This window comes from Somniosus microcephalus, chromosome 9 (genome assembly GCF_052327205.1).
Source record: "Somniosus microcephalus isolate GS21.2 chromosome 9, FLI_Smic_1.0, whole genome shotgun sequence".
Classification (NCBI taxonomy): domain Eukaryota; kingdom Metazoa; phylum Chordata; class Chondrichthyes; order Squaliformes; family Somniosidae; genus Somniosus; species Somniosus microcephalus.
In genome coordinates this window covers 32,684,716-32,700,062 of record NC_140995.1, presented here as the reverse complement: position 1 = coordinate 32,700,062, position 15,347 = coordinate 32,684,716, and the positions used below count along the sequence as shown (strand labels likewise).

The 15,347-nt window shown below is 42.0% G+C and overlaps 2 protein-coding genes across 8 annotated transcripts in view; one reads left to right on the top strand and one right to left on the bottom strand.

Annotated features, from left to right (window-relative positions):
• fbxo9 (F-box protein 9) overlaps positions 1-2,930 on the bottom strand; it is a 94,122-nt gene extending 91,192 nt beyond the window's left edge. For 2 of the 4 annotated variants that reach the window (XM_085996466.1, XM_085996470.1), the window contains exon 1: positions 2,794-2,930. In XM_085996466.1, coding sequence (XP_085852592.1) covers positions 2,794-2,796 — 3 coding nt within the window. In that variant the 5' untranslated portion in view covers positions 2,797-2,930. The remainder of the gene's footprint in view (positions 1-2,793) is intronic. The other 2 variants (XM_085996467.1, XM_085996469.1) reach the window with 2 other exon arrangements.
• The window catches only part of LOC147112323 (serine/threonine-protein kinase ICK-like), a 69,925-nt gene continuing 57,470 nt past the window's right edge, over positions 2,893-15,347 (top strand). For 2 of the 4 annotated variants that reach the window (XM_085996464.1, XM_085996461.1), the window contains exon 1: positions 3,306-3,493. The gene's annotated coding sequence lies outside the window, so the exon portion shown is untranslated. Of the gene's footprint in view, positions 2,983-3,237; positions 3,256-3,305; positions 3,494-15,347 lie in introns of those variants that run through there. The other 2 variants (XM_085996463.1, XM_085996462.1) reach the window with 2 other exon arrangements.

The window sequence follows — 15,347 nt, the reverse complement described above, 5'->3', positions numbered from 1 at the left end:
CACTCCTTGAGCCTGTTCACAGAATCACAGAAACCCCACAGTGCAGATAGAGGCCATTTCGGCCCATCGAGCCTGCACCGACACATATCCCACCCAATCCCCGTAACCCCTACACCAACACATAGCCCACCCTATCCCTGTAACCCCACGTATTTAATCCCCCTAACACTAAGGGTCAATTTATCAAAGCCAATCAACCTAACCCGCACATCTTTGGACTGTGGGAGGAAACCGGAGCACCCGGGGGAAACCCACACAAACACGGGGAGAATGTGCAAACTCCACACAGACAGTCGTCCGAGGCCGGATTATGTCTGATCTGTGCCTCAACCTCATTTACCAGCCTTTGTTCCAGATCCCTTGATATCCTTATGGAACAAAAATCTATCGATCTCAGTTGAAAATTTTTCAATTGAACCAGCATTCAGCCTTTTGGGGAGCGAGTTCTGGATTTCCACGACCCTTTTGTCTGAAGAAGTGCTTCCTGATTTCACTCCTAAATGGCCGAGCTCTAATTTCAAGATTATGCCCTCCTGTTCTAGACTCACCTGACCAGAGGAAATCGTTTTTCTGTAAGTGCCCTATGGAATCCCTTAATAATTTTAAATATCTTGATTAAATCACCCATCAACCTTATAAACTCATGGGGATTCTAGACTAGGGGGCATAGTCTAAAAATTAGAGCCAGACCTTTCAGGAGTGAAATTAGGAAACATTTCTACACACAAAGGGTGGTAGAAGTTTGGAACTCTCTTCTGCAAACGGCAATTGCTGCTAGATCAATTGTTAATCTTAAATCGGAGATTGATAGCTTTTTGTTAACCAAAGGTACGAAGGGATATGAGCCAAAGGCAGGTATATGGAGGTAGGTCGCAAATCAGCCATGATCTCATTGAATGACGGAATGGCCTACTCCTGTTCTTATGTTCCTATAATACAAGCCGAGTATATGCAACCTTCATTCTGGCGCATCGACGTTGCACCCCTTCCAAGGTCAATATATCTTCCCTTAGATTTGATGCCCAAATCTGAATGCAGTACTCCAAATGGGGTCTGACCAAGGCTCTGTACAACTAAAGAGTCACTTCCTCACTTTTGAATTCCAAATCCCTTGAGATAAAGGCCAACATTCAATTATTATTTTTGATTACTTTATGTACCTGTGCACTCGCTTTTAGTGATCAGTGTAGTGATCAGTTATCAGTCTCATCTATGAACTCTTCATAAATCTACCATATATATATATCTATAAATAATATATATATATATACTATATGTCTGCATTAACTGGCAGTAGCCACTAATAGCTACTGTTATTCAACTTCTGGCTAATACAATCATTACTGATCTCTCTCTAGATCTACGTATCTGTATACATTTCACTGACTGGTATCCACACCCTTATCAGATTTGTAGCTTTTTCCTCACTTTAGCCCAATCATCAGGTTAATTGCAGCATGGTTCCGGGACAGCAAATTTATTCTCTGTTTCACTGGGTCTGGAAGAAAGATCAAGGAGCAGCAAGAAGGTGTCAGAGTCCTAGGAAAAGTAGCAGTACCAAGCTAATCACAGGGCTGGGATATTTTAAGCATAATAAAATTCCATTAACGTACAAGGTAGGAGGATTAGCAAGATATTCTTTGGTTGTTAAAAAATATTACATTTTAAAATTTGTTTTTGCTGTTCTGTGTCACAGTAGCTGATTTCAGGTGTCTTTATTTAGCATTTACAAAATTTGGAAAGTGATCAACTACATCACAAGACATTCTGGCATGTTGCAAGTCATTACACAATGTACATGACTTTATAAAATATCTGTGCATGCCGCATGGCCATTATATTGTACCAAAAAACACTAGGCATTTAGTTAAGTATGCTGTTGCATCAAAAGGGAGATGCTCAAAATGTTCCTCTGTGCAGAGCTATAGCAAAATTCCTTTTTTAAACAGTTCAGTAAAAAAAATCTTTAACTTTATATAGAAAATATATCCAATTTTTAGATCTGCATTTTTGTTTTATAGTGTGTTTTTTGCTTGTGCTGTCCTTAAGTTACTAAAATATAAGCCAAAGTGGCAACGTTTTTAAATTGAAACCTGGTTTTCACATTTATTTCTATATTATTACACCATATGGAAGCAGTAATTCAGCTGCTGGCTAATACTACCATTACTGACCGCTCACTCTCGATCTACATTATCTAACATATTTAATAATTGACAGGTATCCACACCCTCATCACATCTGTAACTTTCTCCTCACTTTTACCCAATCGGCAGGTTAATCACAAACTGGTTGCAGGACAACATAAAATGTGCGTTATTGACAAATTAAACATCAGAACTCAAGTCATGATCCCATTCTCCTGCACCGCCCAAGTTTGTTTTTTCAACTTGGCAAAATGTGCCAATTCTGTAAACACAGATCTAATCTAGCTGGCACTGTAACTGCACATCACTTGGAGTAGGCCAGAAACGCTTAATGCCCAAAATGTATTTTTTTAAATTAAGAGTTTAATGAAATACTAATCCACCCGATTATTATCAAATTAAAATAAAAGGTGCATTTATTTATACTTTTCCCCTTTGTTGTTTGATCCTCGATCTTATTATTTTTTAATAAAATCACAGCAGCACTTGTTTGCAGCCTTCTTTAAAAGCTGTGTTTACAGGTCGTGTGACGAACAGGCCGACAACAGGAGGATCACCTTGCCTCCAATCATGGCTACCCAGCAAAGCTTGGACACTGCAGAGTGAACGACGTGAACAGAAAACAATACCGCTGTAAAAACGTTACCATGCTTTCAACTGCCGGCGGACTTCCAGCACGGAAACGGGCGAGAAGGAGGAGGAAAAAAAAACAATCAAGAGATTATTGCAGTTCTCGGTCAGAAAAGCGAACGACACAGTCCAAAAAATTCCGCGCTCTCCAAACAGCCGCCATTTCCAAAGCAGCGACCTCCGGAGGGGGGACCTGACTGAACCGGTGAGTCACCACAGAGCGCCGACTGCAGCCAGTACGGAAAGCCGGAGGAACGCACGTAACACACTCTCTCAAGTCGCGGCCACACACATGCGCGCCCGTCCCTCCCGCCGAATTCAAACGCGCAGCGGGCGCGGGCACCGTCCCATTCAAAGGTGCAGTACGCACGCGCACATGCAGCCCCGTTCAAAGGTGCACCGCGCATACTCCCTACCCCCCCACCATTCAAACGTGCATCACGTACCCCCCCCCCGTCAACGTGCATCACCGAGCTCGGTGAGGACGGAGGTGGGCGGTGGACGGACGTTAATAGCGAGGGGGGGGAAAAAAAACATCTGTGCTGCTTCGGACCTGCCTGCCGCCATGTTGGGCCGGAGTGAAGTGCTGAGGGGAGGTTTTGCTTTGTGATCTGTTTATTTTCCTCTACTGTTTAAATAAATATTTCTTTTTTTTTTATTTAGAGAAAGAAGCGGCTTGTGCCAATCAGTTAGTGGCTCCGGGCTCCCAGAAAGCGGTAAGGCTGGCTTTAGATACTTTCTCTGGGGCAGGCTCACCGTTTGTCGTCTGTGCCTTTCCTGAAATCAATTTCTTTGTTGTCAAACTTGTACTTTGGCGGCCGCTGTAAACTTGCTATAGAAGAAAATTAACCGGCAAGTTAATGCGCCAGCGACTTCTCCAACCGCTTTCACTCGTGTCAAATCCTTTTTAAATTATTAACGGAGGAACTTGAGTTCTTGCAGCTGCTGCAGTTCTGCTCTGCTCCTGCCTGTCACTGTCCAATACTGTTGAATTTAGGCTTTTTTTCTCTCTACCTTTGGCTTTAAAAAGTTTGTGCTTCGTGTTTTTATTTGGAACGAACTCCATAGGGGTAAAAAGGGGGATGGGAAATCTGAAGTCAAGATAGAAAATGCAAGAATTCTGAGAAGAGGAGCCATCTGGCGAAAGTAGCCCCTTCACCTGTAGTCCCTTTCTACATGGTGAAAATCATTGCCTCAAAATCTCGACTTCTCTGATGCATCTCAAAGCTATTCTCATAACCTCAAAGAAAGAACTTGCCTTTATATAGCACCTTTCACGACATCCCAAAATGCTTTACAGCCAATGAAGTACATTTGAGGTGTAGTCACTTGCAATGTAGGAAGATGTGGTAGCCAAGGTCCCACACACCGTAATTAAATGATTGTCCAATTTAATAGGGTTGAGGGATGAATGATCACACAGGGAGAAAGTCCCAGCTCTTCAAATAGTGCCATGGATCCCTCTGTTGCATCCACCTGAGAGGATAGATGGGACCGTAACTCTTCACAATCGTCAGCTCATTCAGAACGATACAGGCCGTGTCCTCCCCTGCACAGTGCTGCATTCCCATCCTCTTGCCCTCTTCAAGCACTGCTGGCCCCCAGCAAGTTGACTTCAGAATTCTCTTTCTCGCTTTAAAATCCCTCAATTGCTTCAACCCAGGGTAAGATGATTTCCTGCTTTATTTCCCTGTAGAGATCCTTCACTCCTCCAACACTGGGTTTTTCTTTTGTCCTGGATTTCATCATTGGTGGCCAAACATTTAGCCAATTTGTAATTCCCCACCTTCCTTCCCTCCCTACTTTTAAAACTTTCTCAAAACCTTCCTCTTTGACAGTGCCCTCTAACCCTCTGCTTTGACATATCTTTCTGCATGTGAAGCTTGTTGCAAATCAACCAATTCTGTTATGTGCTCCAACTTCTGAATTGTTTCTCATGTATTTTTGAATAATAAAATCCTTGGGCTCTACTCTACCTTTTTTGTAATATTTTGCATTTGAATTTTTGTTTATAAAGTTAAATAAATTTGTTATGAATGGAATTATGTTCGCAGAGTGGTATGGGAGACCGAAAGAAACAGGAAAATGATCATAATGTGCACACAAATTTAGATTTTGTATTTAATATCTGTTCTTGTGTAGATATGTAACATTTTCTATGACTTATCATAGAGTAATTTGCTGTAAGTATTTATCCATGCAGGTCATTTGAACCAATGATACTTTAGTTCAAAGTTGTGTTCCTTACTAATTGATCCCTTATGAGTCATCTTGACTCTTTTGGAACATTAACTGTATTTAGTAATAAATGCAGTTGTGAAAATTGTAGTTTGTGCTTGAAGGCAAGTCAAGACTCCATATATTCGCTTGCCTACAATCTGTTAAGGCAGGTGTACTGGGCGTCTGGGGGAAAAAAATAATTTTATGTCAATGTAAACATCAGTATTCAAACAAAGCAAAGGTTACCTAGCAGCCAGTTATTTGACTGTTTGTTTGTTTTTGTATGTTAGTACAGTTTATCCGTTACAGAACCAGTAAATGGTGATAAATTAGGTGCTGGCTTTTAAGTTGTTTTAAATAGCCTATTTGTATAAATCAAAAAACAAATTAACTCAGTGCCTGAATTGACAGTATGAAATGTTGAGCATATTACATTTATAATTGTAATGGAGATATTCCATGATTTCTAGTAATTATAAAGTAGATGTTTTGGAAAACACCATATTAAGTAAAATTTTATTCAAGTTTCATTTCCAAAAAGAAATCCCAATGTTGTCACCAGGCTTATTTTATGTACTCGTACCCCATGCTAAAGAAAAAATTGTCCTAGCCAACACTTCATTGTTACATCATATCCTTGTGATGCTATTAATTAATTCTTAGCTTGTTCCTGCTGTGGCCTACACCAGTGACAACAGTACTTGACACTAGCATTACATAGCTTAATGCTCTTTCTAGATTGCAAGCAAGTTTGGAAGGACACTTGCTATGCTACATTTCAAGCGGACACTCCAAATATTTCACGTGCCCACCATAACGCTTTGTTGAAATCTTTGCATCAACACTGTTTCATGACTGTATTACACTTGGTACATATTTCAAATTGAAGTGCATTTCAAGGTTTCAGTGAATGAACAGAATCTCAATAGCCACTTTGTTTTATAATCTATTTTAGCAAGTTGAGTAAATATTTTTACTGGTAGCTCCAAATTCCCTTGTCATCAGCAATATTACATTGTGTAGGGGGGGGGGGAAATCCTTCTTTCTACCTGCAAAGCCCTATTGGGGTATTCTGAGGTATGCAAAGGCCAGTGGAAATATCTAAATGTTCCAGGTCAGAGTTGTTCAGTAAAGATTTTGGACATAAAATAACCCTTCAGAAATGCATTGGTGGTTAGATGAGCAAACAGGAATTTGGAAAGGATGATCAGTACACATGCCAAATGCAACAGCAAGAAATTGTTTCAATACTGTAACAGCGACATGTTAGAAATGAGAACACTGAAGGTTGGCAATAGGGCCAAAATTGTGGATGAACATAAAATAGTTAATGTACTCTATTTTTTAAGTATTCAGTAGGGCAGACACTAGTAATGTCCACCACAATTGGAGATAATCCAAATAGATTTAATGACTGACATCAGTGAGATGGAGGTCCTAGACAAGCTTAAAGGATTCAAAATAAACAAATCTCTGGGGATAGATGTACTTAGCTTAGTGTACTGAAGGTGCTTTTACAGTGCAGGAGTGCGGCAGGAGGCAGACACCTAATTCTCCCTCAGTCAGCTGCACTCTATAGTGGTAAGGAGGTAAGATTCTGGGAACTAATTGGATCTTAGACAAATGTGGGTGTGCAAATGTTTTGTCAAATCAAGGGAGCTGACTTCTCTGAAGTAAATGCGGGAAGCCAATCTCTATTTGTTATCTGGGTCTCTGCATTACACAGCAGAGTCCAGCAGTGCTACAGAAACAGAGTTCCAAACTCAGCCCAAAAGTGGGAGACTGCCTCAGTTTGCTCTGCCGGAACAGGATCCTGGAATAAATGCAAATGTATAATCACCTTAACAGAAAACCAAGTTAAGATTTGTGAGGTGCTGACACTTACTATGAAGGAGTCATTGAATGCTGGGGCGGTTCCACTAAATTAGAAATGAGCTAATACAGTCCCATTTTCAAAAAGGTGACGAAATAGCAACTACAGACCTTTTTAGACTTGCATCAACGCTAAATAAAATTATATTGATTTATCAGGAGCTGAGCATGACTGATGAGAACTTGCTAACAGCTCTAACGTGACTTCAGAAAGGGAAGATCCTGTCTGATCAACTTCCTAGATTTTGTTTTGAGGAAGTGACATTCAAAGTAGACTACTGAGGTTTACAACAGTGGCCCAACAATTGCTGTGGCAGGCCACCGAACGGCGCCTGCTGTTAGTTAGACTTGCCCTTGCCTGTTTAATGGCGACGATATTTTACTCTGCAAGTGTATGTTGGAAACGGCGCAGCGCCCTCTACAAGGCATCTGGGACCTGAGTGAACAGGGTAAGCAACTATGTATCTCCTAAATCAATCAGATTGAAGGATTCTGAAATTAACAGCCCAAAGACTGACAAGGAAGTGTAATTTAAAATGGCCAAATCAGGTACAGAAAGAGAAATAGAGAGGGAAAGAAAGATTGGATTGAGAGGAAAAAGAGAGGCAAAGGAAACGTTTTTAGAATTTTAAAAAATTTAATTAATTTAATAAAAACTCCTACAATTAAAACCTGAAGAAATGGGACTCCACACTTGTAATTGTTTATTTTCAGAGCCAGAGGAGTTGACTAGCAGTAATTAACACTCATCATGTAATTAAAAAGGTACTTAGACTTGAAATGATTTAACTTAACATTCTGTGGTGAGTTTACTTCATATCTACCGTGCAAGTACGGAAACTTCACGCCGCTCAATGTATTTCAATGGGGAGCCAGACAGAGAGATGCTGTTTTCATGAAGCTTTTGGTGGCGTGGAGCACCTTCGACAGCAACGTTTCGATTTCCGCATTTAATCATGCATCTGCCCCCACCTGAAGTTGGTGTGGCATTTACACATAAATAACGGTGAACACTATTAGCCTTGCCATTATTTTGACAGCAGTTTTGGGGAAATTGAGTACGCTGTCCAGTTTTGGTCACCAAGACACAAGGGAGACATTCAACTCTCATGAGTATGAAGAACAGCCACAAAGCTGATTCATATTTGTGATGGTGTGGAGATGCCGGAGTTGGACTGGGGTGGACAAATGTAAGAAGTCACACAACACCAGGTTATAGTCCAACAGCTTTATTTGAAATCACAAGCTTTCGGAGCGCTGCTCCTTCGTCAGGTGAAGTGGAGAAATGCATAAAGACACAGCTTATATAGTCAGAGAATCATGTCAGATGTTTACAGGTAATGTTTCCAACTGCCATTTATCACACCTCGGCAGAGAGATAATCACAGCAATCAAAGGTGTGAATGGTGTCCAAACAGGTCAGTCAGGAAAACATTACATCAAAGAACAATGAGGTGGGGTCACAAGGGGTCAAATATTGCAGATGCTGGGGTCTGTATGAAAAAACAAAAAAACAGACAAAAAACTTTTTTTTTTGCTGGAAATCACAGCAGGTCCGGCCGCATCTGTGTAGAGAGAACAAGCCAATGTCGACTCGAGTCTGGATGACCCTGTGTCAGGTGGGGTGACATGGACCCAAGATCTCGGTTGAGGCCGTCCTCATGGGTGCGGAACTTGGCTATCAGTTTCTGCTCGACGATTTTGCGTTGTCGTGTGTCTCGAAGGCCGCCTTGGAGAATGCTTACCCGAAGATCGGAGGCTGAATGTCCTTGACTGCTGAAATGTTCCCCGACTGGGAGGGAACACTCCTGCCTGGTGATTGTTGCGCAGTGTCCGTTCATCCGTTGTCGCAGTGTCTGCATGGTCTCGCCGATGTACCATGCTCCGGGGCATCCTTTCCTGCAACGTATGAGGTGGACAACGTTGGCCGAGTCACATGAGTATGTACCATGCACTTGGTGGGTGGTGTCCTCATGTGTGATGATGGTATCTGTTGATGATCTGGCATGTCTTGCAGAGGTTGCTGTGGCAGCGTTGTGTGGTGTCGTGGTCGCTATTCTCCTGAAAGCTGGGTAATTTGCTGCGAACGATGGTCTGTTTGAGGTTAGGCGGCTGTTTGAAAGCGAGTAGTGGAGGCGTGGGGATGGCCTTAGCGAGGTGTTTGTCGTCATCAATGACATGTTGAAGGCTGCGAAGAACATGGTGTAGTTTCTCCGCTCTGGGGAAGTACTGGATGACGAAGGGTACTCTGTTGGTTGTGAAACACGGGACACAACCAACAGAGTACCCTTCGTCATCCAGTACTTCCCCGGAGCGGAGAAACTACGCCATGTTCTTCGCAGCCTTCAACATGTCATTGATGACGACGAACACCTCGCTAAGGCCATCCCCACGCCTCCACTACTCGCTTTCAAACAGCCGCCTAACCTCAAACAGACCATCGTTCGCAGCAAATTACCCAGCTTTCAGGAGAACGGCGACCACGACACCACACAACCCTGCCACAGCAACCTCTGCAAGACATGCCAGATCATCAACACAGATACCATCATCACACGTGAGGACACCACCCACCAAGTACATGGTACATACTCATGTGACTCGGCCAACATTGTCTACCTCATACGTTGCAGGAAAGGATGCCCCGGAGCATGGTACATCGGCGAGACCATGCAGACACTGCGACAACGGATGAACGGACACCGCGCAACAATCTCCAGGCAGGAGTGTTCCCTCCCAGTCGGGGAACACTTCAGCAGTCAAGGACATTCAGTCTCCGATCTTTGGGTAAGCATTCTCCAAGGTGGCCTTCGAGACACACGACAACGCAAAATCGTCGAGCAGAAACTGATAGCCAAGTTCCGCACCCATGAGGACGGCCTCAACCGAGATCTTGGGTTCATGTCACGCTACATGTAACCCCACCTGACGCAGGGTCATCCAGACTCGAGTCGACATTGGCTTGTTCTCTCTACACAGATGCGGCCGGACCTGCTGTGATTTCCAGCAAAAAAAATGTTTTTTGTCTTTTTTTTGTTTTTCATACAGACCCCAGCATCTGCAATATTTGACCCCTTGTGACCCCACCTCATTGTTCTTTGATGTAATGTTTTCCTGACTGACCTGTTTGGACACCATTCACACCTTTGATTGCTGTGATTATCTCTCTGCCGAGGTGTGATAAATGGCAGTTGGAAACATTACCTGTAAACATCTGACATGATTCTCTGACTATATAAGCTGTGTCTTTATGCATTTCTCCACTTCACCTGACGAAGGAGCAGCGCTCCGAAAGCTTGTGATTTCAAATAAAGCTGTTGGACTATAACCTGGTGTTGTGACTTCTCTCATTTGTGAGGAAAGGCTAGAAAAACTTGGCCTCTTTTAGTGTTGAAAGATGCGATTAAAAGGGTCTCTTTGAGGTCTATAAGATGGTAAATGGTATAGAGAACAGTAAATCCAGAATGCTATTTCAGATTATAAGACAAGGGGTCATGTGTTCAAACTAGCAAAAGACAAAGTTAGGACTGGTGTTGGTACTCTCTGCACAAAGTGGTCAAGATGTGAAGTAGACTTTCAGGTAGGGTGGTGGAGGCAAAAACTGGAATCATTCATGTTGGAAAGAATTGGATGCTGTGTTTAAAGGAGAGAATGGATTGCCTGCAATGGCTGAATAGCTTTCCTCAACCAAATTGAACTTGGATGATATCCAGAACCAGACGTGATGCATGCATTTTATGACGTGAATACAGAATATGTGCCTCCTATCTTCACTGCCAGCACCTGAAAATTCCCAACAGCTGTGTGCTTATTCTCAACTTTAGAAAGTGTTAGCTGTAGATATGATAATTCTCAGCATTAGTGCTTTGGGAGCCCTCAGTCAATGGACTGTTCTTCACGTGATAGATAGCGAGCATCAAAGATCACCGATGCAGTTCAGAATTTTGCTCTTGCAGATTTATTTTCAATACTTATCTATAGTATATAAAAGTGACATGCCAGCAATGTTTAATTGTAGGGTACTACATAAAATGTTTGTGAACACTACACTTTGTTTGATAAGGGAAGAATACCTGTAGAACTTGTAGAGTTATCTTCATTCATGGAGTAAAATTTACATTCAGCAACGGAATCCGCACTATCCTGCAAGTTGAACATCCCAGCTGGGTCTAATTTCTGGAATAGTAATTTTGCTACTGTTTAGAACAGGTGAGCTAAAGTAGCTGTGATATAGTGATTGTCATTTTTCCCAAGACCATTAATACATGTTTATTTAGCATGACTACTGTCCTATAGAAATGAGCACTTTTTCACAATTTGCTATACAACGTACTTTTTAGTGGTTTTGTGCGTAATGGGTGAACAGGACCTAGTATGGGACAAGAGATGGGTGGCAGAATTCTGGATGAGTTGGACTTTGCATAGGGTGGAGCCCAGCAAGAAGGCGGCACGAGAAGTCGAGCTTCAAGGTGAAGACGACTTGGGTAAAGATTTGAACATTGGTGGAGATAAAGTAGAGAATTTAATTTAATGTTCTAGTCACACGAAAATGTATCTGTAACTAATCGTATAAACTGACCTATTTACCAGCTGTCAGTATGTCTTGCTGTTTCTCAGATTGTACTGTATTAAACTTAAGGAAAGTTGGGGGCAATGCACTCCAGTCCATAATTTCAAAAGTAGAAGTTTGTCTCGGATTTCTAATTTACCTTTTTAATGTATGTAAAGTAACTGCAAATGTATGTATAAGATTTGGAACTGATATTCTCCAAAGTACTAAGTATATAAATAATAAGCTCGATACCCATTTCATACATTTATACTAAAAGCTCCAGCCTTTAATGCAGGTTTGGGGTGCAGCGATTTGTATTGTGTTGTTAGCCTAATGTGGAACTCCCAAGAAATTTAGAAAGGTAGTGTTGATAAATTAATACCTCCTGTCACATGGACTAAGCCATCTGCTTAAACCTCGGAGGATTAGGTACAGGTCATCTTGACCAAAGCTGAACGTAATCACTCATGATTTATACTGTGAACAGGATATTCTGTATGTTCACACACAATAGAAGAAAAATGCAGCTACTGTACAAGACATACATTTACATTACAGAAATTGCAGATTTACATGAGATAGTAAATCCTGGCAGTCAGTTAAAATTCAGTTGAGCAGTTCTGATATTGCAAGCCTGGTGATCGAAGCTCAAGCAGAATAATTTTTTTTTATTAAGCGCAGTAAAGGCAGTATGATGCAAGTGAAAGGGCAGGATGTATGGCGTGGCACAATGTAACCTTTTCTGTTGGCGAATGAAGAAATGTAGTAGCACAATATGGTTTCATTTTCATTTGTGTACAGCTACGCAAAGTGGGGGGAATACACAAGGAGCTGGAGTCAGAATAACAGTTTCAAAGGGGCTGTGGGTTTATAGCTGGAGGCAGTTAAAGTGTTAGCGAGGGACAAGGCCATGGTGGGCTTTAAATACAAGGACAAGAATTTTGAATTTGAGATGTTGGAGGGCTAGGAGACAATGTAGGCTCACAAGGACAGTGGTGATGGGTAAGAAGAACTGATGTGGGATAGGATATGTGGAGTAGAGTTTTGGATAAGCTGAAGTGTATGGATGATGGAAGGCTGGTCATGAGACCATTGGAATTCTCAAGTTGAGGTGACCAAGGCATGGATGAGGTTTTCAGCTGCAGATGGACTGAGGTAGTGGAGGAGGTGAGCAATGTTATGAAGTTGGAAGTAGGCTGCCTTCGCAATGGAGAGAGTATATGACCGGAAACTCAGCTTGGGGTTAAATAGGATGCTGAGATTGCAAAAAGTGGTTCGGTCTGAGGCCATGGTTGTGGAGAGAGATGGAGTTTGTGGTGGGGGTTGAAGACCAAGGCTCTGATATTCCTAATATTTAGCTGGAGAAAATTGTGGTTCGTCTGAGCTGGGATAGCAACAAGCAGTCTGACAGCACCGAGACAGTGCAGGCATTGAGAAGTGGTGGAGAGGTAGAGCTGGGTGTTATCAGCGTACATGTGGAAGTTGACCCTTTCTCTTTAAATGATGTCACTAGGAGCAGAATGTAGATGTGGAGGAGTTTGCGGTTGAGGGTAGGTCCTTGGAGAGCCCCCAAAGTGACTGTGCGAAGGCATGAAAGAAGCCCTTGCTAAGGATGCACTGGCTACACTCATCGGAGAGAATGGACCCAAGCGAGGGCAGTCCCACCAAGGTTGGAGAGTAATTGAAGGAGGATGATACGGTTGACCTTGTCAGTGGCTGCAGAGATCGAGAAGGAGGAGGCTGTAAATTGCACCCTAGTCACAATGACCGAGAATGTTGTTTGTGACTGTAACTTTGGTTAGGGATGTTTTGGTGCAGCAAAGGAGTGAATACTTGGAGTGATTTCAACTGAGTTGCTGGAGTGATGGGCACGGATTTGGGAGATGACAGCACTTTCAAAGACGTTGGAAAGGAAAGGGAGGTTGGAGATGGGGCAGTAGTTTGCAAGGACAGGGGCTTTAAAGATGGGTTTTTGAGGAGGGAGTGATGACTGCAGTTTTGAAAGGGAGACAGACACAGCCTGAGGATTGGGACCTATTTATAATTTCAGTTAGAATGGGGGCCAGGAGGAGAAGCTGTTGGTCAACCATTTAGTGACAATAGAGCCACTGGAGCAGGAAGGCGTCTTATGGATGAGAAACCCATTGAGCCTGGGGGAAGATGGGAGGGAAATTGAAGTGAGAGATGGGGGTTCAGGGTTAGGGGAAGAAGGCCCTGGCCGGGGAGGTATAGCTTGGACAAGAGGAAGGGGGGAGCAACAGAGGTAAATAAACCAGTGGTCTCTATCTTGTTGACTAAGAAGTCGGTGAGCTCCTCATACTTGTTGGTGAGTGTAGAGAAGGCAGGGTGAGAAGAGTTTATTGAGATAGTTGGTAATGGGGGGGTGGAAATAATGGGTTATCTCTGCTTTCCAGGATGAACCCAGAGTAATGGGTGATTTTGTTAGTGAAGAGTGAGGCCTGATGACTCTTGCTGTGGTCCTGCCAGATCTGCTAATGGATGGCTAAGTGAGTTGTGCAACAGAAAAACTCAAGTCTCTGCTCCTTAGATTTGAGGATGTGAAGATGGGGACCCATAGTTTTAAATAAGCAATTTTAAAAAAAAAAAGGAAAATTTGAGTGAAATTCTGGCATAAGGATATGAAGTTCAAAAGTATATATAGGTAAAAGTGCCTTTTTAAGCATTTCTTTGGATTGGAAAATTGCCATGTCTCTCCATTATTTAAGAAGGGTAGGTGAGATAAACTAGGATATTAAAGCTGTAGTAGTCTAATGCCTGTTGTGGGGAAATGACTGGAAACTTTTATTAGGGACAGTGACTGAACACTTGGACACTGATCAGAAAGAGCCAGCATGGATTTGTTTGGGTAAGTCATGTCTAACAAACCTAGTTGAATTTATTGAGCTAGTAGATAAGGGCGCCTCTATGAATGCTATTTATATGGACTTCCAGAAGGTATATTTAATAAGGTTCCACATAAGAGACTGTTAACCAAAATGAGAGCGTATGGAATTGGAGGAAACTTATTGACATGGGTAGTGAATTGGTTAGGAGGTAGGAAAAATAATGGGTGGGTACTCAAATTGGCAGGATGTGATGAAGGGATAATTACTAGTCCTAGCCCTTTTCGGGCTACCCCAGATTGGGCATATTCCCCAGACGTTCACCTTCAACTAAAGTTAAAGATGGCCGAATTCTATAAGCCACTTAATTGGGTTTAAAGATTCAGACTATCTCTCCCTAAAGGAAAGGAACGACGTGAAGATGTTACCATCTTCCGGATAGCACGTTTAATAAGTTTAACTAGACTGTAACCTTCCGGATATTATGAGGGTCTTCAATTCTTAATATTGGCTTAACTGGTTATTAGCAGACGTTGTGACTCCTATGTGTTCCAAGTTCAACACACAAACCCCCCCAGAATTCTGCAACTCCTCAAGTGTACAGAAATTGAGTTTGCGAGTTTGATACAGAAATACTAGAGACAATTCTAAAAATATATAGATTTATTTAAGAGCCGACATACAGTTAACAGCTGTGAGTCAATCGCAACATTAATAGTTAAAAAAACAAATAGCTTACATTTCTTATCCTCAGAGATCCTTATTCTCAAATCTTAACTTTTTACATTTCTTATTCTTAATTCTAATCCAGAATATTCACCAAAATCAGATTAAAAGTAGCTCTGATCCCCAAGACTCAAAGAATTAAAAACTTAGAGCCCTTCTCTGAAGTTGAGAGATTCGCTCGCCTGTTTCCAACGACTTCTGACTGTCTATCTGAAAAGCTATTTTTTACCTTTTTTTTAGTGGTTTACCCTTTAAAGTTTTCTGCTGATGTAAGCTAATTATCTCTTCATTCTTCCTGTTGACTTTTCTCTATACTTACTGCCAATTCAACTGTTAGCTTTCAGACTTCTGTCTGTT